General features: G+C 35.0%; 1 protein-coding gene across 2 annotated transcripts in view; it reads left to right on the top strand.

Annotated features, from left to right (window-relative positions):
• LOC150101056 (uncharacterized protein C8orf76-like) overlaps positions 1-13,678 on the top strand; it is a 145,096-nt gene extending 131,418 nt beyond the window's left edge. For both annotated transcript variants that reach the window (XM_090401754.1, XM_090401755.1), the window contains 2 exons: positions 7,986-8,042; positions 13,068-13,678. In XM_090401754.1, the coding sequence (XP_090257880.1) occupies positions 7,986-8,042; positions 13,068-13,145 (135 nt within the window). In that variant the 3' untranslated portion in view covers positions 13,146-13,678. The remainder of the gene's footprint in view (positions 1-7,985; positions 8,043-13,067) is intronic.
• Positions 13,679-22,261: the final 8,583 nt, after the last annotated feature.

The following is a 22,261-nucleotide window of genomic DNA, read 5'->3' as shown; positions in this document are numbered from 1 at the left end:
TATATAGAATAAGAGAGAAATTAACCAAAACACAAAACTAGCTATATACATACAAGATAGTGTTCAAAACTTAGAATCTGAGAACCAAGCTAGAAATAAAACCTATGACTGGAGACCAGACACAAGAATTTCGAGAAACGTTACAGGAGTGAACAGATTGAATTAGTGGTAGAATCATTAAAAATTAAATCCAGATACTAGGGAGGAACTTGACAGTGTTAGTATTTAGGAACATTTGAACAGAGCTAATTTCAGGTGGTATGGTGACTTAAACAGAATGGGAAAGGAAAGGTTAGCAAAATGGGTGTTTGATGGTAGAACAAGCAACCCACAGGAAGATCAAGATCTAGGTGGATTGATGCAGTTAGAAGTGCTCTGGAAGACGAAATAATAATATCTGACAAATAAGAGACTAATTCAAAGGTAAATTGTTGATTGTAAATTAGTAATAGTATCAACTTATCAGAAATCTGATGATGTGTGCTTTAATTAGCAGTGTGAAGTATACTACATGTACATCTGTCTGCAAAAATAGACTTTCGACACATGGAAGTACATCCAAGACGCACTTCTAACTGCATCAATCCACCAAGATCTTGATCTTCCTGTGGGTTATTTTTCTTACCATCTGTCTATCCCAGATCTTTATATGGTCATATTGGGAGTTTAATTTCTCTAGGAATTAGATTAGTTGTGAAGCAGAAATTGACAGATCACAAACACTTCTTCTACAAAATGAAGTGAGACTAGGTTCATGGCTGATGAAAGAAAACATTTGCTCCTTAGTACCATGATGTAATCAGCTTTGACAGATATTTTAATGCCTGGAATTTTCTAGTAATTTTATTTTTCCATATAAGATAATATAAATTAATGATGAATGCAAACTGAGCTCAATAAAAGTCCACAGAAAACTGTAGTATGTCTTACAATTATACATTTGTAAATTGCATCAAATGACACACTATTTTCATGTAAGGTTGTAAATCTTTAATTTTGAAGTAATTTGTGTTCATCCAAAATTGTCATAACAAAGTTAATGATAAATAGTTTAGCTTATACAGCCTGAGTGTGAAAGAATCACTTCTGTGCACTTTAGGGCAGCTCATAAATTTGCAGCCTTGACATGGAGCAATTTTTCTACTATTACAACTTTCCAAGACCATTTTATTAACCCTCCAGTCACGGTCGAAAAAATTGCAGCTTAGGTCGTGTGTATCCGAAAGATACATTCATTATTAATATGTGCTGAAATGCGATAAAACTTAAAAACACCAAATATTATACATGATGGTTTATTTATTTTTAGTTACAATCTAGAAATTATTGAACAAATAAAAAAAACAACTAAATCAATACTATACTGACATCGGCGGTCACAGTATCTCTCAGATACAATTTACTATCAAATATCACTTTCGCATTCGACTATCATTGTCATCATCGGACTCGAGTAACATTCGCTGAATCTCTTCAACATCTGATGGATTATCCAATCGATATATTTTTTCAGCCATTTTCAATGGTAAATTAAAAACTAAACCAATACTATACTGACATCTGAGTTCGTGGTATCTCTCAGATACAGTTTACTATCAGATATCACAAACCTTTACATAACATGTGTTAAACTGATGGTATAAACAGAACGGAATATCACTTGTAATATATGTATGCACAGCTAGTCATGATCTCCAAGCTATAACTGGATATGTGTAAGAATATTTATATTAAAACAATTTGTTTATATCTGTCGGATCAGCCGCGACCTCCGCAGGTTTGATTAGCTTATTTAACTTAGCTAACTTAGTCAGATCTTTGCAAGAATGACAAGCAGATCTGTCTCCAAGTAAGCCATTGGGATTTCAATTATATTAGTATTGTTCATTAACACTGTAGCATTATCCTTCTTTAATCTTGTGATAACAGTGTTAGGGCTCCAATGTAACAAATGAGAAATCACAAGCTAAACCAGACAGTAATATTGCATAGGAAATGTGTGGGTATATAATACTAGTGATTTCATGATTTTCTGGCATTGTTAGTATGTAATTCTCTGATTCCTTTCTCGTGTGAACTGTGAATCACTACAAGGGTGGTCTGAAAAGTTCTCAGCCTAACAATGAAAAAAAAATTTATAATTTCAAAATTATTTTTATTTTTCAACGTAATCTCCCTTAAGACTAATACATTTATTCCAGCAATGTTCCAGTGCCATTATCCAGTCCCTGTAGTAGTTCTCAGTAAGATCTACAAAATACCCCTATACAAAGAAAAACACTGACCAGCGAGGAAGAGTTTTAGTTTTGGGAAGAGATAGAAGTCAGAGGGAGCCAAATCTGTGGAATAGGGTGGATGTTCCAACAATTTATAGCGCAGATCCCTTAATTTTCCCATTGCCAAAATTGCTGTTGTGGGCAGGTGAATTGTCCTGATGAAAGATGATTTATTTCTTCTACAAAGTGGGTCTTTTCTCACGAATTTTTTCGTCTAGTCTGGTTAAAAGATCAGAATAGTATTCCCTGGTTATTGTTTTACCCTTTTCAAGATAATAAACAAAATGCCTTTAGCTTCTCAAAACACTGATGCCGTGACCTTTCTTGCTGATGGAACCGACTTTGTCTTCTTTGGCACTGAGCAACCAGCTTCTGTCCACTGTTTTGACTGCTGTTTGGATTCTGGTGTGTAATGGTGAATCCAAGTCTCATCCATAGTAATAAATCGACACACAAAATCAGTTTTATTCTTGTTAAAAAGCTCCAAGCACTGTTCGGAGATTTTCACGGAGTGCATTTTTTTTTATCTGCTGTGAGCAAGCGCAAAGCTTTTTTATATTCTTCGTGCAAAATATATTCTACATGTTCTTTTGAAATGCCAGTAGTCTCAGCAATTTCGTGCACTTTGACTCGCCAGTCATCCAATACCATATCATTCACTTGATTTCTGGTGTTACACTTTTTGGTTGTCCTTCACGTGGATCATCTTCAAGGCTGGTACAGCCACATTTAAACTTGGCAACCCATTTCTTAATTGTCGAAAATGAAGGAGAAGAGTGCCCATAAACTTTATGAACTTTGAATGAATTTCTTTTGGTGTTAAATCTTCTTTTACAAAGAATTTTATAACCGCACAATACTCCATTTTATTCATTTCAAGGGATACAGACAACACATTTTTGCTTCAGACAGCTGTATAAAACAAACTACTTGATAGAATGACTTGCAATATAACATGGATGCTTATGACAGATGTACCAACTTAGAAAAAAAAAATTTGTTAATAATGTTGCCATCTATGGTCAAGGATGAGAACTTTTCAGACCACCCTCGTATGTTATTTCATCACTTGTTAATTGTAGATTTGATAAATCGATAACATATTTATCAGTATTAAATTGAACCAGTAACTGAGAATCATTATAGAATTTCCATTCCAAATGTTCTAATTAACTTATGCTTATAGACGTCATAGACATCTTCAAATACAGCAATCAAACAATAAGATTATAGAACAGCAGTGAAACAATAACAGAATGAATTCTGAAAAAGCACCACCCTAGTAGCTAACATAAGATAGGAAATCACGTGAACATACGTGGTACCAATCGTTGTAGGTTATTGTACCTCTCATGTGTGAGATAAATATAAAAACCATTGTTTTCTATCTCCAAAAAAAAAAAAAAATTAAAATTAAATAAAAAATGTTTTTTTTTCCTCTCCTGATTATTTTTCTTTTGAAAAACTAAATCACATATACATCCAAATCTCATCATCAAATTCCTGCCATGTACCCTCAAGGGATGTACAGGATATGACAGTACTACATGAAAAAAATTACATCATTACTAACTTCCTATCTACAATTTTCCTCCAAATCAGTCTGTTACTTGTCAAGACTCCAACATTATCAGATCTTATATTTCTATCATCTAAGGCACTTTGTACAGTATCAATCCACCTATATCTTGGGTCTTCCTCTGGGTCGTTTTGCTGCCAACCTAGCAGAGAACACTTGTTTTGCTAATCTTTCTTTGCCCATTCTGTTTAAGTGAACATACCACCTGAGATTAACTCTGCTGGCACATTCCTGGATGCTGACAATGTCAAGGTCTTTCCTAATATCCTCGTTTTTAATATGATATTGCCATTGATGCCATCTGTTCATGCCTCTAATCTTTCTCAGGACTCTCATATCTGTGGTCTCTAGTCTTTGGTCAAGTGTTTTTACTTCTGACCCAGCTCTCAGATCCATAAGTTAAAACTGGTTTGAACACCATCTTGTATACAGCTAACTGAGAGTTCGGACTAATTTCTCTCTTATTCCATATGAATTTATTCAATTGACTTCCCACAATACCAGCTTTGCCGATTCTGTTGTCTATTTCTATATTTAATTTACCATCTGCATTAAAAATCGTGCCTAAACAGCTGAAATGTTTTACTTGTTCCACAGTTTCACCATTCACAACACAGTTGATATTTTCAATGATTCTGCCTATTTTCATTGTCTTTGTCTTTTTAATGCTGACCTTCATACCATATCTATTGCAACAGTTATTCAATTTAGACAGACAATCTTGCAGACTTGTAGCGGATTTATTTAGAAGTATAACATCGTCCGCATAGAGCAAAGAGCTGACGTTAACATCTCTAATTTTGATATCATATTTAATACCACTTTCTTTCATAATGTGATCCATATAGATAATGAATAACAGAGGGGATAATGTACATCCTTGTCTCACACCAGATTTAACATTAAACCATCTTCCTGTACTTCCTTTAATTCTAATTGCTGACATACAACTCAAAGACTAAGTAGTGCTTGATATAATGCCCCATTGACACTATATAACTGTAGCATATTGAATAGCTTCTCTCTTGACACCTTGTCATATGCCTTTTCCAAATCGACAAAACTTAAATACAGATCTTTGTTATATTCCCATGCTTTCTCGACTATTTGTCGTAAAGTGAAGATCTGATCCTGACAGCCTCTATTTGGCCTGAATCCAGCTTGTTCTTCATCAAGCTTTTCTTCCACAATTCTTCTCAACCGTTTCTCAAGTATACTTGCATAGATCCTGCCAGGAACACTCAGTAGGGAAATACCTCTGTAATTCTCACATTCAGTTTTATTTCCCTTTTTATATATGGGTACTATGAGAGCTCTACTCCAATCATCAGGAATTTGTCCCTCATGCTTTCTGAACTATGCAGTGCAGCCACTGTAAGACTCTTATACCACCATACTTCAACATTTCTGGTCGAATATCATCTACTCCTGCTGCGTTTCCATATTTCAAGCATGGATATGTATTCCTGACTGCATGCCTGGTCAGTGTTTTTTTACCACTGTGCTGTCATCACTGCTTGTTTCATTTAGCAGTTTTTCAAAGTAATTACTCCATACTTCAAGGATATCTTTTGCTCCCATTTTCATGTCACCTTTATCATCTCTAATTCCTTTTACAACACTCTTTCCTCCATTCCTAAGCTTCTTCAACGACTTCCAGAATATTTTGCCACCTTCTTGATATTTATTTTCTATGTTCTTGCCAAAGTCCTTCCATGACTTTTGTGTAGCTAGTTTTACACAGTGTTTTGTTTAGCATTCTTGCATTTGTCTCTGTATTCTCTAAGAGCACAAGCTGACTTATTTGCCAGAAACTTTTGATATGCTTTCTTTTTTCCCTTCACTGCCAACTTAACTTCCTGTGTCCACCATGGAGTTCTAATTTTTCTATCCTTGCAGACAACTTCACCACATGCCTCTCTAGCTGAATCAATCAGGGCTTTCTTCAAGGTTTGATTTCTCTTCTCAAACTCTTTCATTTTTTCTTCGATAATCTTTGTGTACTTCAGTCTACAGTTCACATCTGAGAGCTGCTCAACTTTTCATTCACTTTAAAACTTTCTTACATGTTATTCTTTTCAATGTGAAATTCAATTTTATCCTGCTCAAGACTAAATAGTGATCACTTCCAATTCCGCATCCTCTGTACACCTTGGTGTCCTGCACCAGGGAGAAAACATCACTATCAACAATAACATAGTCAATGAGACTTTTCTTATTCCTTGCTTCTTCTCTCCATGTGAATTTGTGCACATTTTTATGTTGGAACATGGTGTTAGTAATAACCAGTCCATGTCCTGAGCAGAAATCCAACAGATATTTGCCATTATCATTAGCTTTGCTCTTTTCTCTAAATTTTCACAAAATATTTTTGTATGTCTTGCAATCATTTCCTACTCTGCTATTTAGATCCTCAACAAGGACCAACTTTTCCTTTTTCATTGTGTCAGTAGCTTTTTCTAAAGCCTCAAAAAATTTCTCCACTTCTACTTTAGTAGAACCTTCTGTGGGACCATAAGCACAAATAAGTCTCATTGTCCAGTTCCCCATTCTCATATTTGCCCACATTTCTCTACTTGAGACTGACTGCCATTCAAGAAGATTAGTCTCGTATTTTGTGTTGAATACTATGGCTACTCCTTCTTTTCCTTGATTGTCATTGCCTGAATATAACATTTTGTATTTATTGCTCAGAAAGATCTCACCAGTTTTTGTCTTTTTTGTTTCAGTCACCCCTATTATGTCGATCTGGTACTTATCTAATTCCTCAGCTAGCTCCATTTCTTTGTCATTCAGGCTTCTTATGTTGATAGTACCAATCTTTAACTCTGGTGATGTTGAGTTGGGGTGTGTTTTTAGATTTGTTCCAGTAGGTGACTTTTCGCTGTTCGCCCTGGTTCCCTGGCGAAAACAACAGGGGCCTTGTTTAACAGGCTACGCCTCAGCCGGCATGAAATTTTGTCATGTTGTACCATCATTTTTTATTTTGGTTTAACCAATAAGAATACAATTTGGTCGGCTAAATCCCAAATTGCCAGCCCATCCTCGTTCGTTCAGTATCCAAGTAGATACCCAACCGGGTGCACCACGAGAAGGTGAGGGTTGGACATGAGGTCTGAAGCCCTGGTTGGTTCTCTGCATTCCTTTAAAGGCTATGTGGAGGTCTTCTCTCAGTTATACAGCTTTGACCCTTAAGCACCCTATTTGCCAAATATTTTGGTCTGAATACCACAGACCATCCTCATTGGCTACACAGGAACAGTTCTAAAAAACAAGGTCGAACACAAACAACCGATCACTCGCACACAGAATGAGCCGTGCAATGTCACACCACTAAGCACCAGAAGAGCAAACACCCCCAAAAGCCATCCAAAATGTAAATGAATATTATTGTTACATATGAGGTAGTGCTGTAAATCTGCATAAACATATATATATGATTCAAAAGAGCAAAGATTTACAACAGAAACTTCTGAATACTTATGAAGTTTCTCAAATGATTCTCCCTAACCTTCCTTGCACTTATCTATCTTTTAACTGATACTTTCATCAATAGTCGACATTTGTCATTCCAGAATCCATAGAACACATGGCCACTGATTTTAAAGTTTTACTCTGTTTTCTTTATGTATTTCCTCAGAACAAACATTCAAATCCTAATGTTAATAAGTTTATTTTTCCCTTTCCAGCCTTGAATTGGTTCATGCACAGAAGTGCTCAACATTTCGTATAGAATTGCTATGCAAATAACTAGAAATAAATTCTTGCAGTATTTCTGCACCCTCTATTTTTTTTTATAAATACAATGCTAATACTCATGCAATACCACTGTCAGGATGTGCAGAACTCCGTATCCCACTGTTTTACAAGTTAAAAGGTTTAAAATGATATATTTCATATTTCAGCCTGTTGCTCCACACACTTAGTTTTATTCTATCCTAGAGTAGGGGGGGGGGGTCTTTAAGAGAGTTCTCTGATGCTTTTTTACCCCTCTTCCATATCTTTAATCTATAATTATGACAATAATTGTTAAATAGTTGTTAGTACATTATGGGTGTAATATTTGATTATTATGACAGTACAAAAATTGAATAATGTAAATTGGAGTGACTTATCTTTTTCTCTTTCAGATGTTAAGTTTAGATATCACAACAGGATTACAAGATAGCACAGCTGATGAAAACGAGGTGAGTGAAATAAAAAAATAAATAAGGATTTATTCAAATTATGTGTAAAAAAGTAATCCAGTACTTTTATTATGTTAAATGAAACCCTAATTATAAAAGGCTGCAAATACATTTTACATTAGCAGCATGGGTGGACTAAAGATTAAATAATTTTAACCTTCCCCTGTTCTAGAGACTAAATATGACTGATACTTTCATCAGTAGTCGATAATTGTCATTCCAGAATCCATAGAACACATGGCCACTGATTTTAAAGTTTTACTCTTTTTTCTTTATGTATTTCCTCAGAACAAACATTCAAATCCTTTAAAGCATTTTAGACTTCCTGTAAATAGGATGACAGTCTTTGTAGGCATTGAAACTCATCTACCACCTAAACATTTGCAGACAGCTAGGTCAGTTTTAGATTTGGATTAGATTAACTGATCTTATAGATCATTTTTTTTTTTTTTTTTCCCAGTGCAAATTAATCTTTATATATGTGAGAGTTTTATTTTGAAAGTAATCGAGCCATCATAAAACCAAAAATTTGGTCTGGAAAAAAAGCCAAATTACTTAGCTATGTCTGCAAAACTAATTTTTGATAATGATAGAGTGAGTAACTATCCCTGTGGTTAAGTGCATTTGTTTTTGTTATTATTAGACACCTCCAGGGAGTACAAAGACTCATTGAGGGAGGGCACCTGCTCTACAACTGTCTCCCACTCAATCCAATACTATCTACTGCCGACCACCGCCACCACTAGTATTTCCAGAGCCAATCACAAACATCCATGCCCACGGTGGGATTCGAACCCTCAGCCTTTTGACTGGAGAGCGGATTAACCACTTGGCCAGCCAGGCTGGCATGACTTTGATGTCTGGTTTGATGATTCGTTTGTTCTGCAATGGGAGCTACTTCCTTCACAAAACCAGCTGATACATCTTCATTTGAAATTTGAATTCCCCTGGAGGTAATTCAAATCCAGATCTGAATAATGACATCAGCTCATGATCAGTGAAACCTATAGCTGTTTTTCATATATGTGCTATAGATAGTTTACTGCCATCTGTAACATAATTTTTTATTTTACCTAATTTTTTCACTAAAAATTATTCAACTGAAACCAAAATTGAGAATGACATTTTAGTGGAGATTCTAAATTTCATTAAATTCCATCTATTCAGAGGGGAGTTATCATTTCAAAATGTTGGCTACTAAAAATGGTCCAGTTTAAACCAAAATTGAAATTACTTGTCCTATTTAGTGACATTACTAGATATCCAATTTTGATTAAATCTATCCAGCCAGAATGGAGCTATGTGTATGCAGATAAACAATGAATCTAATAGATGCTGTGCATTTTAAAAAATGCTCTTAAAAAATTAGAAGTTCTGTTGGTTCTAAGTTTAGAACACAGTACAGGAAAAATTGACAGACTGAGCAGGAAATTAACAGAAATATCATCATACCTGAGTGCTCATAATTCAGACTGCTTCTGTTTTTTGACTTCAAAGAAGATGAAGCTGGAAGAGATGCCGAAGTATTTGCTATTAATGATGATTAATACACTTGCAATCAGAATGAATGGATAATCCTTATTCTTCCAATGCCTTAGACCAATTCTCAACCACCAGCTCATCCTCCAAATATGCTGTAAATGTGAGTGTATTCTCTTGGCTTTGAAACATAACTTTGTCCAGGTTTCTTTTTCTACAGATCAACCCTGATCAGCATATAAGCCTCGATTCTCAAACAAGGCATTCCAAAAAAGAAATTCATCATATATCATAGCCATCAGGTGGAGAGCTCCGAAAGCTAAGTTGTTTAGTTTTAAAAAAAATAGCATTATCAGTTTAAAAAAATGTGTTAGAATTAGACTGTATTGTGGAGTTAATTAGTTTCAATTAAAAATTTTGTTTTAAACAATGTTCATTTGTCTTTTGCGAGATAAGATATGTAGCATAGCACATGGCACCAATGCGAAGCGGACCAATGGTGTCCCAGTTGTCTTCATTGTTTAAAGAATTTAATCAAAGGAACTTTGTGCAGTGCAATGTCTGTGAAATGTATTCATTACCGAAGGCAGCTGGAATTTGTTTTGAAAGCAGTAGTGGCGGAATATGTGCCAAAAATGTCATGAGGGAAGGATCAAAAGTGTCTCAGGTCGCGAGATTGAAGTAGTGGATGGAACTTGGAATGCAATTGAAAGATTAAATGTAACATAATTGAAAGCGATAGTAAAAGTGTTTAATGAAAAAATAGTTTAACTGATTGTAAAGAATGAAGAGTTGGCTGAAATGAGGGAGATAGCTCGGTTGCATGAAGTGATACATAGGACAAAGTGGTAGCTGGAGCGATTAAAAAAATGTCTAGTGAGTTGATCAGCTGATAACAGAAAGAAGTGCAAGATAAGAAAAATGAGAGTTTGACCGAAAGAGAAAGAAAAAACCCTAATTGGCTTTTGCACTTTATGTACACTAATGCTAGGAACATGCAGGAGGAATTTTTGACATTGGTTGGCTTATCCTAGCCAAAGGTTATTGGCATTAGTGAGACATGGCTAACAGAAAATGATATAGTTAGTGGATTAGAATGTGAAGGATACAGTGTGTTCAGGGAGGATAAAGAGAAAAGAATGGGGGGGGGGTTATTGATGGTAGCCGATGAACTGCAACCAAAGAAAGTAGAAACAAAAAAGATGACTTATTTGAATTCCTAAATAAGATCAACTCCTTTCACCATTCAATCAAATTCACTCCGGACCTGACAAAGAAAAACAACTACCATTCCTGGATATCCTAATTAAGAAGCAAGCTAATGGTCATTTCAACCTCTCAGTTTATAGAAAACCCACAAATACAGGACGTTATTTACACTTCAGCTCCTCCCACCACATTTCTCAAAAACTCAGCATTGTACATATGCTGAAGAAGAGAGCTGTCCGGATTATAACAGACCAAAAAGATCTCCAAGACAATTGACACTGATATCCAACAACCTCATCTTGAATGGCTACCCACGGAGACTTGTTAACAAGATTCTGTTCTCTGATCCACCACAAAGACAACAAGACACTCAATATATTACCACAATCGTCATTCCATACGTGGGGACAGCCTCTAACAAGGTTGTTAAACTCCTCAAACCACATAAAATAAGTGTGACCTTCAAACCTAAAGATACAATTCAAAAACTCTTAAGATCTCCAAAAGACTTCCATCCTTTCTTTAAATATTCTGGAGTTTACAATATCCCATGCTCGTGTGGTTTAAGTTACATTGGCCAAACTTCAAGAAGCCTTGATATAAGACAGAGAGAACGCATCAGATATGTCAAAAACAACAGACAAGATATATCGGGCTTATCTTCCCATTTCTCCAGAACCAACCATGTCATTGAATGGGATAAAAGCTGTATTCCTTACATAGAAGAGGATTACTGCTCTCATATTTTTAAAGAAGCCACAACAGTCGCCCGTTCTGTAGAAAATCTTAACAGGAACCAAGGTTTAATCTTATCCGAGATCTGGAAGACCCTAATTAGATCTCTAAACACACAAGAAATGAACTTTAGTACAACTATAAAACATTCCTAAACAACAAGTGAAATCATGTACGCACCACACATGTATTGCACACGTTCAGTGTTGTTTTGTAATTTATAATTAGAATTCTGTTAATATCTAGTCTGTAACATGTTTTATTAGCTTTAGTTCCTATCATCAGTCCTGTACCCTGAAGATGCCAACAGCTTTAGTTGGTGAAACTAGTTGGTATTAAAATAGTTTTTTCTCAGATACTTGATCAACATTTCCCAAATAGTCAATTTACACAACAGGATGCAGGTTTGAATCCTACCATGGGCATGGATGTTTGTGAATTTCATTGCCTGAAATGGCTGGCTCAAAAAATTTCCATGTTTGGTCTATAGAGTAGGATTTCCAGACTAAAAATCAATAAAAATGGATTAAAAAAATCCTTGCCATCCACCCACAGTACTAATGTATAGCTTTCCAAATAAACTTTGTGGGTGGGAATCTCATTAAAAAACATCCAACTATCAGTGCATTCACTTTATTCCTTTCAATAAACAAAGGAAAAGGTCACCCAACAGCAAATTTCCTCACAATCTAGAGGATAACAATTTGATATATGATATTAAAAATAGATTTTTGTCACTCTCAACAGATCTCCTAGCTTAACTCACCTTTATATACAAGCTATAGAAAATTTGAAGAAACTCATGCGGTTGCTTTTTGCTATTTCCAGTGTATTTCATCAGGTCTGGCATAGAGGATGCCTTGCTATCATCTTATGGTCTGCCTTCTTCTCTTTGTAGTTGGGTTGCCAGGTTATTCTCTGGCCACTCACTGCATGACAGTGAATATGACCTAAGATTCCAGACTTTCTGCTCAAGGAAATGAGCTTTTGTCCACACAGTTCCTCCTGTAGAATTACTTCTTTCACTAATCTCCAATCCTATCTATAGTTCTGCTGATGACAGTATACATCATTCAGCAAATCTTACCACATTCAAGATCTTCTAACCAATATATACCAAACTGATCTTGTTCTCATTCTCTTACAGAGATGAAGATAATCTAACAGTTTTTAACAATACCAAATTCTAAGAAATTGGCACTGATAGAAAAATCCCATGAAAGGAAACCATTCACTGGTTTCCTTTCATGGGATTTTCACTATAACAAACTTCGAAAAGTCCTACCCAAAGTCCCACAGATATGTAAAATGCCATGTTAAAAGAAATTCATGATAACAAACCATGCACTATAGCTAACTATTCCTGTGATCCTCCAAAAGTTTGTTATAGTGAGGGTTGACTATGTTACAACAGCTTTTCAGGAATATATATCTATAACTTGAGTTCATCTAGCATCTCATGATTTTAACAATGTCAGTTATTTTCCATCAATATGCATTGATGGTGGTTTGCTTATTTAGTGATATATATACATACACACACACACACACACACATACAAAATAAACATAATTCAGTGATGTATTCTTTTGCTTTCTACAGGATGCATATACTACACAAGCAGTTAAAGAAAATCAGTTTGAAGTTCAGTGGTTCAGCTGGATGTCCTTACCAAAATAATACTTGATCATGAAAACTGAACAGGAGAAATGCTGCTTTTTGTAGAAGACAGATTTAATTATTGTATTTTATTTCTAATTTTTATGTCTTTTGACTTCTAACTGGTGTCAAGATAAGGAAACTTTACTCTTTAATCTTTTTAAATATGGTATACACCTCTCAAGATATTTCTAACAGCCCGTTTCCTAATTAAAGGATTTAAATGGAGGAAAAAAATTACAAATCATGTTACATAGCAACTTTTAAATATAATGTCATGCACTAATAAAATTTCTCATCTCTCTAATAAATGTTTATGTTAATGATATACCAAGTCTTCAATTTACTGTCTGTTTTTAAGCATTTTTTTAGAGCTAGTTAAAATGTTCTGGCAAAATTCATTATATATAAATAAACAGAATATATGATTTAATTAGTTTTAAATAGCCACCGAATTATTTATTTGTGTGCACACTCTTATGTCAATCCTGTATTTTGTAGAGATTTGTAGATAAAAATGACAATCTCATCAATAAAATTAGTGCTTGCTTTTATGAATCAAGAATTTTCTTGGGGATAAAAACAAATAGCTAGGCATTAGAGCATTATAAATCTTCTGTATGTTGGAATATGTATGTATTTTGTAATAAGTTTTTGAACTTTTACAGTTCTTTAAAACTACTGGAGATCAACATTAAAGAAAATTACTTCCACATTTCGTATGAAGATGAAAAAATCTGATTCCTAATGAATTAAATATTTTATCATAGTACCTAAAAAATAAACATGTCCCTATTTGTTTTCTTTATTTAATCATTCTACACTTGGGGTATTTATTATTACATGTTTATTTTATATCACAATTATGGTTACTTGTTCATCCCAATACAGACTGAGGATTAGACATCCTCAATGTCTAAATCCTCAGTCTGTATTGGGATGTATTTTAAACATATGGAGAATTGTATTTTATTATCCAAAATATTTCACAGATCATTTTACATGAAGTTCAAAGCCCTAAAAAAACTTTAACGTTTAAGGGAAAATACAGTGCAATGATTTTATATTGATTCTTAAGATACACTGATGGTATAGCAGGATTCTCCCCCCCCCCAGCTTACCTGGGGTTTTTCATCTGATGAAAAACCCCAGGTAAACTGGGGGGGGGGGATACATATTCTCATTGTGAACACATACTATATTGCCCCCCCCGGGGGGGGGAGCAGAGAAGTGGTGAACCGGCTGCATTAATATGCCAGTAACCCCTCATTAGGAGTGGACTCAACTTGTCCTAGGATGGATAGGATGGTATAGTACTTAAGAGTTGGATAAAATTCAAACAGAATGAAATGCCTTCCATTTCAAATTATGCAACAGTTTAATTCCCCAATAAGTGAGTTTTAATTTCCATAATCTTGATAACTTATCCAATTCAAATTTCAATGCTTAAGATTCTTACTAGTAGTCAAGGTACAATGAACCTTATTTGTATCCCTTATTTTATCAGTATCTAAGAGTGATACTGAATGGAATTACAATTAAGATTGCTGCCATTCAGGAGTTAACATTATAGAAACTTTTTGGGTTTCAATAACTCAAGAAAGAACATGCAACTGTAGTATTATAAAAAGAATATTTAATTAACTAGTTAGATTGAGTATCATACAGCATAATCGCAGTACATGAATCTAAAAGAACAATGGGAAATTCAATTACGTTTGATTATCATTGCATACTTTAATGGTTATTATTTTTTTTAAATGAAAATTATGTGCTACCTTCAATCTATAGCACTATTAGCAGCTTGAAAGGGAGAGAAGGGCATTATTTTATGCAATCAGAAATTAGTTTCACAAACCTGAGGAATAGAAAGTCCATCACTGTAATTAAGATTCAGATGATAAATTACAGCTTCAAAGAGCCTTCTTTCAACAAGCATTCATGGATGCTTCAGTAAAGCAGTTTGGTATCAAAGAATCTCAGGAATAGTGCCAGCTTCATGCTGGACTCATATGGACTTACGAGATTTAATTAGCAATCTTAAAGTTATTGCTCATCATTGAGTTGAACTGATAAAAATATTTTTAATGCAATGAATTTGCATTAAAAATATTTTTATCCGTTCAACTAAAATTCGTTAAATTTCATTCATTCAATAAAATTAATTAGGTGATTATAAAAATTTATTTAAAGAATAAAATCATGCTTTCTTTTATATTTACAAAGCTCTTGAATTATATTATATATATATAGCAAAGCCAGTCAGTTCAATTGTGATTGTATCATGGTAGATCTTAAATAGGTTTTTAAAAGGCATAAGTTAGAAAATGACCTTTCACTGATACATGTTGTTACCAGAAGCGTTGCAAATATTTTTAATAAGTTATAGCTGTTAGGATATATCATTTTGTCACACTTTGAAACTGCATCAACAGCATTTTTGCATGGAGCTATTGCAAACGGTTTTTCAAATTTCTTATACCACAACTTGAATGCGGCATTCAAAATGGCTGGATTTGTATATAAGGCTAATCACTGGCATAAAATGCACATAATTGACAAAAATCGTCCATTGCACTTGCTGTTGGAGCATCTTTTCCATTTGGTAGAAGAGAAAATAATATATTTCAAAATGTTGCGGTGCTGAGTGAGACGTTCATGAAGTTGAGTTAATATTTGGTCAATAAATGGAATGAAATAGTTCTCCTGAAATACACTTCTACAGAATCGGCTGGAAACATTGGACTTTAATGTTTATTTTGAGGAAGAGACTTCAAAGTTCTTGGCTTTTTTAATGTCAATATTAAAATTATTGGCTTTTATACATGCTTCATCGTAAATATCTTTAAATAAAGAATCTGGTGTTTCATGAACTGTATTTAATTGAGCCATAACATCAACAAAATTTAGGGCAATTAAGAGGTCACTGTCAGATTTTTGCATTATTTTAGACAATGGTAAGGTGCACACAAATATTTTTTGCAAGCTAAATAAAGATATTATAAATCTTAAAAGATATTAATAATAATATAATATAAACAATAAGGACGTCTTTTAGGGGTATTGAAGAAATTGTGTACCTTTTCAATTATGCCAATGCAATTTCTTATTTGTCACAGATATAGCATTTCCCAATGCCAAATTCAAACTATGTGATGCACAATGAACATATAAAGCTTGTCAATATCGTTATTACATAACACCTCCAGGTAGTCCAAAGACATTACGAGGAAGGGCACCTACTCTACAACTCTCCGTCTTCACCAACCACAACTACAATCATCATCATCTACACCAACGCTGTCTACCTCCGACCACTACCACTAGTATTTTCACAGACAATCACAAACATCCATGCCCACTGCGGGATTCGAACTCACAATGGGCATGGCTGGAGAGTCGGCCAACCAGGACAGATATATAGATAAAAAAATTAAATTTTGTGGATAAAAATTAAAAGTTTTAATTTTTATTAAACAAATAATGATATAATTATGTCACTATTTACTTTTAATGAGATGGTTAAGCTTCTCGGCCTCTGTAGAGTTGCTGATATCTGGCTCAATATTGGTCAACTTCAGTCGAAGATCAACACACACACACACTAAGACGAATTCTGTATTTTGTTTTTATTTAAAGGAGCGATGAAAATCGTTTCTCGCAAAGATAGGTTGTAGAAAACTGCATGACGATTTTCGACTTTTTCAAATAATTCAGGAAATTCACTTCTCACTGAAGGCGAGATCCAGAATCAAGCTAAACCACGATCACGGAATTGCATTTTAAGCCCACTGTCACTTGAAAGCTCAATTAGCTGCTCTTTTTTTGATAACGAAAGGTTGTTCCCGTGACTGCAAGCCTGAAATGGATCGTGAAATCACAGAAATTTCTTATAAAAAGTTATTAGGAAAATGTTTCCAAATTCTGTTTCAGAGTTTTGAGGTGGACACAAACCCTTTCCCAGTGGCTAAATTCTAAACTAATAAGTTTCGGGGCCCTATACAAAATAACCAATTGTATTTACCTTTTGAATACTATCTGGGGAAGCTCCAAACCTCCCCGTCCCTTTCATCACGCGTTCTTAATCAGGCTACTGTTGATATTGACTTTATATACACATTCAAAACTGTAAACAGTTGTTGAATAATAATATAGGCATAATTACCGTAAAGGAAGAAAAGTCACAAAACAGAAAAATGTTCCTACAAACTAACCAATTGTATATTTACCTTTGAATGCGATCCGCTAGTCGAGTGTCCAGCAAGTCAGCAAATTTTTTCTTTCGTTAAGCGTATTAATATTATCACATTGCAACTGATGGAAATTCTGTGTTTCTGTGGATTCGTTACAGACCTTTCTCTTCAAGAACTACACACAAACTCGTTTTATATTATCACTGTCATCCGAGATATTTTTCCGTTTAAAGAAGATACCAATGTACTTATCCATAATTTCCATAATTAAAATACCATACTTACTCGCATATAACTCTCACCACTGATTTTACTTTTCAAAAAAAGAAATTAAAAAGTTTCGCATATACCTCGCAAATGAAAAAAGCTGAAACACGTTCAGAGCAGGGCGATAGTAACTTGCTCCCGTGGTAAACAACATGCCCTCCCCTAATAGCCACTATATTGTAGAGGCAAGAAAAACAAATACTTTTATTATGTCAGTGAATAAGGTATAAGAAGTCTGTGTAATATATTTCTCAACAATAGTGCAATTAGAGACAACTGGGATAAAAACGACACTACTTAATAAATCACATGTCCTCTCATACAGAAACTATGCTGTATATGTAGACTCAAGCAAAACCACATGTTGCATTGACAAACACAGTATCTAACTAAAAACTATCGTTATTGTTTAGATTGTGAGAGTTTGCTTGGCAGCAATAAAATTCAACTGAAAGTGTTAAAATTCATAAACGTGTTAAAAATAAGATATATATATAGTGAATGCTGTTATGGCAGTTTTACATATTACTGGAATTCGGTTGAAGAGGTAGTATTTCAACTCAATTGTCAGCTTGTTTTTTGTGCGATTTCCAAAAAAAATATATAAATACCGGAGTTAACTCATTTTGTCTAAGTATTATTTATCACTTCTGAAGATATATTGAGACTTGGTTGAAGAAGGAAAACCTTCAACAATAAAAATCAATAAACAATAAGCAATTGGTTGAAATGTGGATAACACATGTTCACTTCAAATCTGACAAAACAGTAATGGAAGCAATAAAACCATATTGTTTTTCACTTCACCCCTCTTTTATTGCTCGTCATTCTGCTGCTTTTTTTTTATTTTTTTTTTTTTATAAGTATTCATTTTATTTTAATAATTTTTACTTATTCAATTTTAATTTGTTTTGTTTGGATAATTAAAATATATAGATTTATTTGGTTAATTTAAGCCTGCGGACCACCTCTCCCATCTTTGCGGACCATAGGTTGAGAAACACTGCTATATGGGTTCTCTCACCTTGTGACCCCTAATTCATTAGTATAGAAATAGAAGACATGATACAACATAAATAAAAAATGAATTTTAATTAAGAAAAGTATTTTGGAAAATTTTCTAGTGTTTTTTTTAACTTTTTCTTTTTTTTGGGGGGGGGGGGGAAGGGCCCCTTGGCCCTCTCCCTAGGTGCACCACTGCTGAGAAGAGTTGCAACATGTACAGAAGCACCTTGCGTGTAATAGAATAGGGATCTTGTAAATTTCCCCTTTATTTAGCAAAGAGAAATGGTTCAAGCATATCTACGTGTAGTGAATTCCTTGAACCATTATTGGAAAAACAGTTCTATGCCTTCCATCGAGAACGACTACAGACACAGAACTTTCAAAGCGGCAGCAGTGGTGCTACGCACAGGCAATAATTTAAATAGAAATCAAGGTGCTATTCTTAAAGACATATGGAAATATCTCAACAATTCTCTCAGCTCAACAGCACTACAATATGCGAAAAACTACACAACACGTGGTCATGTACCAGATTCTGACTGAAGCATTCGAACGCATGCACACCATCAAACGCAAATTATTATTATTATTACTCCAAGACCTCATGGAGTCAAAAGACTCATCTGAGAGGTCCTTTTATCACACACACCTCATCATGCCGTGTCTTAAACACACTCAAACTCCTTGCAGACACCACACTCTCAGGCAAGGCATTCTAATCATTCACAACTCTGCATGAAAAAAAAAACCTGCCTCTCAGTCCCCTACTCACACCCTCTTTATACAGTTTCCAGAGAAGACCTCTGGTTCTCCCATGATCTCCCACTATTCTCTGTAGAACTTCTCCACCATTGATCTTATAACCCCTTTTTACAGTTTTCAGAGAAGACCTCTGGTTCTCCCATGATCTCCCACTATTCTCTGTAGAACTTCTCCACCATTGATCTTATAACCCCTTACCAACTTGTAGGTCTCTATCATATCTCCCCCTCTTCCTCCTCTCCACCAGACTCTGCAAATTACATCGTGTCAATAGGGATCTTGTAAATTTCCCCTTTATTTAGCAAAGAGAAATTGTTCAAGCAAATCTACGTGTAGTGAATTCCTTGAACCATTATTGGAAAAACAGTTCTATGCCTTACATCGAGAACGATTACAGACACAGAACTTTCAAAGCGGCAGCAGTGGTGCTACGCACAGGCAATAATTTAAATAGAAATCAAGGTGCTATTCTTAAAGACATATGGAAATAGCTCAACAGCACTACAATATGCGAAAAACTACACAACACGTGGTCATGTACCAGATTCTGACTGAAGCATTCGAATGCATGCACACCAAACGCAAATTATTATTATTACTCCAAGACCTCATGGAGTCAAAAGACTCATCTGAGAGGTCCTTTTATCACACACACATCTCATCATACCATGTCTTAAACACACTCAAACTCCTTGCAGACACCACACTCTCAGGCAAAGCATTCTAATCATTCACAACTCTGCACGAAAAAAAAAACCTGCCTCTCAGTCCCCTACTCACACCCTCTTTATACAGTTTTCAGAGAAGACCTCTGGTTCTCCCATGATCTCCCACTATTCTCTGTAGAACTTCTCCACCATTGATCTTATAACCCCTTTTTACAGTTTTCAGAGAAGACCTCTGGTTCTCCCATGATCTCCCACTATTCTCTGTACAACTTCTCCACCATTGATCTTATAACCCCTTACCAACTTGTAGGTCTCTATCATATCTCCCCCTCTTCCTCCTCTCCACCAGACTCTGCAAATTACATCGTCTCACTCAACATTCCAGAGGTCAGAAACTACCATAATCAGTCGCCTTTGGATCCTTTCCAACATCTCTTCATCCTTCTGAAAACCCGGTGACCAAATCTGGGCACAATAGTCCATATGTGGCCTAATCAAAGCCTTATACAACGGAACAAGAATCTCCCTACCTCTACACGTCAGTGTCCTCCGCATCATTCCCAGAAGCCTTTGTGTTGTCTTCACAATTTTGGCGATGTGTCCCCTGAATTTAAGATCCTTATCTACTATCACTGCCAGATCTCTTATTTCCTCTACCTCCAAACAATATATTTTCACCATGCATAAATTCTGCATCCCATCTTTATTTTCCAAATTTTAAAACCTTACATTTTGCTACATTGAACTCGCATCCCCATTTCCGTGCCCAATCACTCAATTTATTCAAGTCTTCTTGCAAGGCCACAACATCACTACTCTTTATGGTTCGTCCCAACTTTGCATCATCTGCAAACAACTGAATATCTCCATCCAAATCTTCACCAATATCATTAATATACAAGTTAAATAGTAATGGCCCTAAAACAGACCCCTGAAGCACTCCACTAATGACTTTCCTTTTCCTGGATATCGCACCCCCCCCCCATAAGCAACTTGTTGATACCTATCAGATAGCCAGTCTCCAATCCAATGCACCAATCTAATATCCAACCCCATCTGCTCTAGTTTGACTGTCAACTTATCATGAGGTACTCTATCTCATGAGGTACTCTATCAAAAACTTTTGCAAAATCCAAGTATATTACTGTGTATCCTTCTTCTTTGTCCAAGGAAGCAGTCACTTTATTGTAATAAGCAAGTAGATTACTAAAATATGACCTCCCTTTAGCAAATCCATGCTATCCATCAAAGATTATACCATTGTCAACCCAACTCTGGATCCTGGTTCTCACAAGCTTCTCCAACAACTTAACCACAACACCTGACACAGAGATAGGCCTATAGTTTGATGCCCGAGTTCAATTACCTCCTTTATGAAGTGGCACAATCTTGCCCTCCTTCCACTCTTTAGGAACTTGACCAAGTGCAAGACTCGTATTAAAAAAATATGTCAAGGCAGGTGTCAACTCTCTGGCACATTCCTTCAGAATACACGGTGATATATTATATCAAATGTAATGGCCTAGCAGTTGCTAAAGTGTATGTTTTCATGTAACTTGATGCATGTGTTTTCACACCAGTACAGCCTTGAAAATGCTAGACAGTGGCCAGTGAAACTTGTTGGCTCTTTGTATTTGTAATCATTAAATCTTATGGTCTTTTAACAATAAAAATTCTTAGATTTATTCATATTTATTATTTTGGGTAGTTGTATTTTCTTCTTTGAATTCTGTACTACAGAATAAAATTAAATATTTAATTTATTTGAATAAAAGAAATTAAAGAGACAAATATATTACATAGTCTATCATTCCATCAGGTAAGATTCAACTCTAAAAGGAGTGATATACAATTTTATGCAAGCTTGATAAGCACAATTACGAACATTTTAATTTTACATTTAAGATATGACAGAGAGGGAAAGTCTCTCCCCCTTTTTTTTTTTTTTTCTAAATAGAAATTCATCATGCCATGACAAGCCATAGTATTCTGACTAGTTGCATTTTATGTACTGGTCCTATTGTATAATTTCCTATACAGAAAAATATCTTAAAGCCATCAACATTAATCCTTTAACTGCTGGGAATATTATTATTACGGGCTCGGAAATACACGCCTGCTTTGCTGAGCCCGTATATGTACAGAATATAAAGTCAGTGGTTAAAGGGTTAATAGTCAGATTTTTTATGCAGTTGACCATGAGTCAACTGCATAACAAACAATCTCAACAAACCACTGAAAA

This window comes from Typopeltis vanoorti, chromosome 12 (genome assembly GCF_054136105.1).
Source record: "Typopeltis vanoorti isolate ZY-2024b chromosome 12, IOZ_Tvanoo_1.0, whole genome shotgun sequence".
NCBI classification, from domain to species: domain Eukaryota; kingdom Metazoa; phylum Arthropoda; class Arachnida; order Uropygi; family Thelyphonidae; genus Typopeltis; species Typopeltis vanoorti.
The sequence above is the reverse complement of the archived record's forward strand: the minus strand, read 5'-3'. Positions and strand labels throughout refer to the sequence as shown.